This window comes from Apium graveolens, chromosome 11 (assembly GCF_009905375.1).
Source record: "Apium graveolens cultivar Ventura chromosome 11, ASM990537v1, whole genome shotgun sequence".
In the NCBI taxonomy this organism is placed as follows: Eukaryota; Viridiplantae; Streptophyta; class Magnoliopsida; order Apiales; family Apiaceae; genus Apium; species Apium graveolens.
The window spans coordinates 82,294,250-82,296,863 of NC_133657.1; the positions used below are offsets into that span (position 1 = coordinate 82,294,250).

The following is a 2,614-nucleotide window of genomic DNA, read 5'->3' on the forward strand; positions in this document are numbered from 1 at the left end:
GTGTTGTAAGACCAGATGATCATTGGCATCTCCTCTGGCGAATCTCATTTCTTCTCTTCCAACTTTGCCTTCAAAGTATGTTTTATGATTTTATTTATAGCTTCTGTCTGACCATTGCTTTGCGGGTGATAAACTGCGGCAAAATCCTTTTTAATGTTCAAGTCCTCATGTGAGCTTCCTTAGCTCTTTACTATCAAACTGCTTCCCATTATCCGAGATGAGTTTGTATGGGATACCGAATCTGCATAATATAGGATTTGAAAACAAAGTCCCTTATCTTCTTTGCTGTGATCGTGGCCAGTGGTATAGCTTCCGCCCATTTGGTAAAGTAGTCCACGGCCACCACAGCGTATTTCACACTTCCTTTTGCTTTGGGCAACTCTCCAATGAGATCGATTCCCCACATGGAAAAAGACCAAGGACTTTCCAATGAGGTAATGGTTGATGCCGGGGCGTTGGAATAGTTGGCGAATCGCTGGCAACGATCACAAGCCCGGACAAACTTGAAGGCATCTTCTTTCATAGTTGGCCAGTAGTATCCTTGTCTGAGGACTTTTAATGCCAACGAACCACCCCCCGAGTGATTGCCACAAATCCCTTCATGCACCTCTCTGAGAATATAATTTCCCTCGTCTCTGCCCACATATCGTAATAGTGGCTGGTTAAATCCTCTCTTGTATAATACCCCATCATATTCAACATACTTTGCAGCCTAGTATCGAAGGCGTCGAGCCTGTAGTTTGTCTTCTGGTACAACTCCTGTTTGAATATAGTTATGAATGAGGGTCATCCAGCTTTCTTGTGAGATTTTTTATGTCTGCAATACCTCTACCTCTGGAATACTCGAGATTTCCTGGATTCCCAAAGGGATTTTTCCAAGTTGGACGCTGTCCATCTGTGATCCCATCTTGGCCAAAGCATCTGCATTACTATTTTCTTCCCGCGGAACACTTTCTAGCCTGGCATTTCCAAATCTTTCCAATAGGAGTTGCGCACATCTCATGTATAACTCTGTCCGAGGTCCCCGGGCCTGGAAACCTCCGTTAACTTGGTTCACAACTAATTCAGAGTCACTCCGAACTATCAGATTCATAACCCCCACTTCCAGAGCTAATTTCAGACCGTTGATCAAAGCTTCATACTCGGCGTCATTGTTAGTGACATAAAATTTGAAATGGATAACACTCATCAAACGGTGCCCTTCCGGAGTGACCAAGACAATTCCGGCACCTGATCCACTGTTGTTAACAGCCCCATCGACATGTAAGATCCACCAAGGGTGTGGGAGTTCCTCCCTTCTACAAATTTCTTCACGAGGAAGGTTCAGCCAGCACTATGGCCTTGTCATCTACTTCAGAGTCAAACTCAAGTATGAAATCTGCCAATGCCTGTCCCTTGATTGCCGTGCGAGGACAATATTCCAAATCGAATTGTCCTAACTCTACCGCCCATTTTAACATTCTTCCCGACGATTCAGGTTTGTGTAGAAGATGCGGGAGCGGATAAGCGGTGCGAACTTCTATTCGATGAGCCTGAAAATATGGTCTTAACTTTCGTGCCGCAAGAATAAGGGCGTACACCAGCTTTTCCATGCTGGTATATCTGGTTTCGCATCCAGCAACCTTTTGCTCACATAGTATACGGGCCACTGGTGGCTTGCTTCCTACTTCACCAACACTGCTCTGACAGAGTATTCAGACACTGCCAAGTAAAGAATCAGTGTCTCACCGTTTTCCGGCTTGGTCAACATTGGAGGATTTCCCAACTGCTCTTTAATTTTTAGGAAAGCTTTTTCATAATCAGAGGTCCATACAAAATTCTTTCCCATTCCTTTGATTACTTTGAAGAACTCTTTGCACCTGTCCGACGACTTTGAGACAAATCGATTTAGGGCTGCAATCCTTCCTATCAGGCTCTGCACTTGCTTGACGCTGGTAGGAGATTTCATGTCCAACAGAGCATTGATTTTTTTCGGGTTCGCCTCAATTCCCCGGTGGTTAACCATGAATCCCGAGAATTTCCCCGATTTCACACCGAATATGCACTTCTGAGGGTTTAGCCTCATTTTATACTTTCTCAGGATATGGAACATCTTGGCTAAGTCGGCGATGTGATCTTCTGCCTTCTTAGACTTTATGAGCATATCATCCACGTATACCTCCATCGTTTTTCCAATCTTCCCCTTAAATATTTTGTTTACCAATCTTTGATAAGTGGCACCGACGTTGATCAGACCAAATGGCATTCCAATATAGGAATAGAGCCCTCTGTCAGTAATAAAAGAGGTGTGCTCCTGGTCAGGCCTATACAAGAGAATTTTATTATACCCGAAGGTATGCATCCATGAAGCTGAGCAAAGCATGTCCTGCTGTAGCGTCGACCAACTGTTCAATTCTTGGCAAGGGAAAGCTATCCTTTGGGCACGCTTTATTCATATCGGTGAAATCTACACATGTTCTCCATTTGTCATTGGGTTTTTTCACTAACACTGGATTGGCCAACCATTCCGGGTAAAAGGACTCCCGAATTAGTCCAACGTCCAAGAGCCTATCCACTTCTTCTGCTAAGGCTATAGCCCTCGCCCACTGACGGCCCTGCGCTTTTATCGGACCCC

The 2,614-nt window shown here is 44.7% G+C and overlaps 1 protein-coding gene across 1 annotated transcript; it reads right to left on the reverse strand.

Moving 5' to 3' along the window:
* Nucleotides 1-208: 208 nt before the first annotated feature.
* On the reverse strand, nucleotides 209-1,592 carry LOC141695641 (uncharacterized). Its single transcript, XM_074499873.1, has 3 exons — nucleotides 1,315-1,592; nucleotides 827-1,238; nucleotides 209-712 (listed from the first exon to the last, which is right to left on the reverse strand). The coding sequence occupies exons 1-3, from the start codon at nucleotides 1,590-1,592 to the stop codon at nucleotides 209-211; spliced, it is 1,194 nt and encodes a 397-aa protein (XP_074355974.1).
* Between the last annotated feature and the right edge of the window lie 1,022 nt (nucleotides 1,593-2,614).

What these genes read in the sequence shown, in the direction of transcription:
- LOC141695641 (XM_074499873.1), bottom strand. Translation starts at nt 1,592, where the DNA reads ATGGAAAAGCTGGTGTACGCCCTTATTCTTGCGGCACGAAAGTTAAGA. An exon ending in GTGCTGGCTGAACCTTCCTC is followed by an intron (nt 1,239 to 1,314) that starts GTGAAGAAATTT and finishes TGTTAACAACAG; the next exon opens with TGGATCAGGTGCCGGAATTG. An exon ending in CGAGTATTCCAGAGGTAGAG is followed by an intron (nt 713 to 826) that starts GTATTGCAGACA and finishes CTTCGATACTAG; the next exon opens with GCTGCAAAGTATGTTGAATA.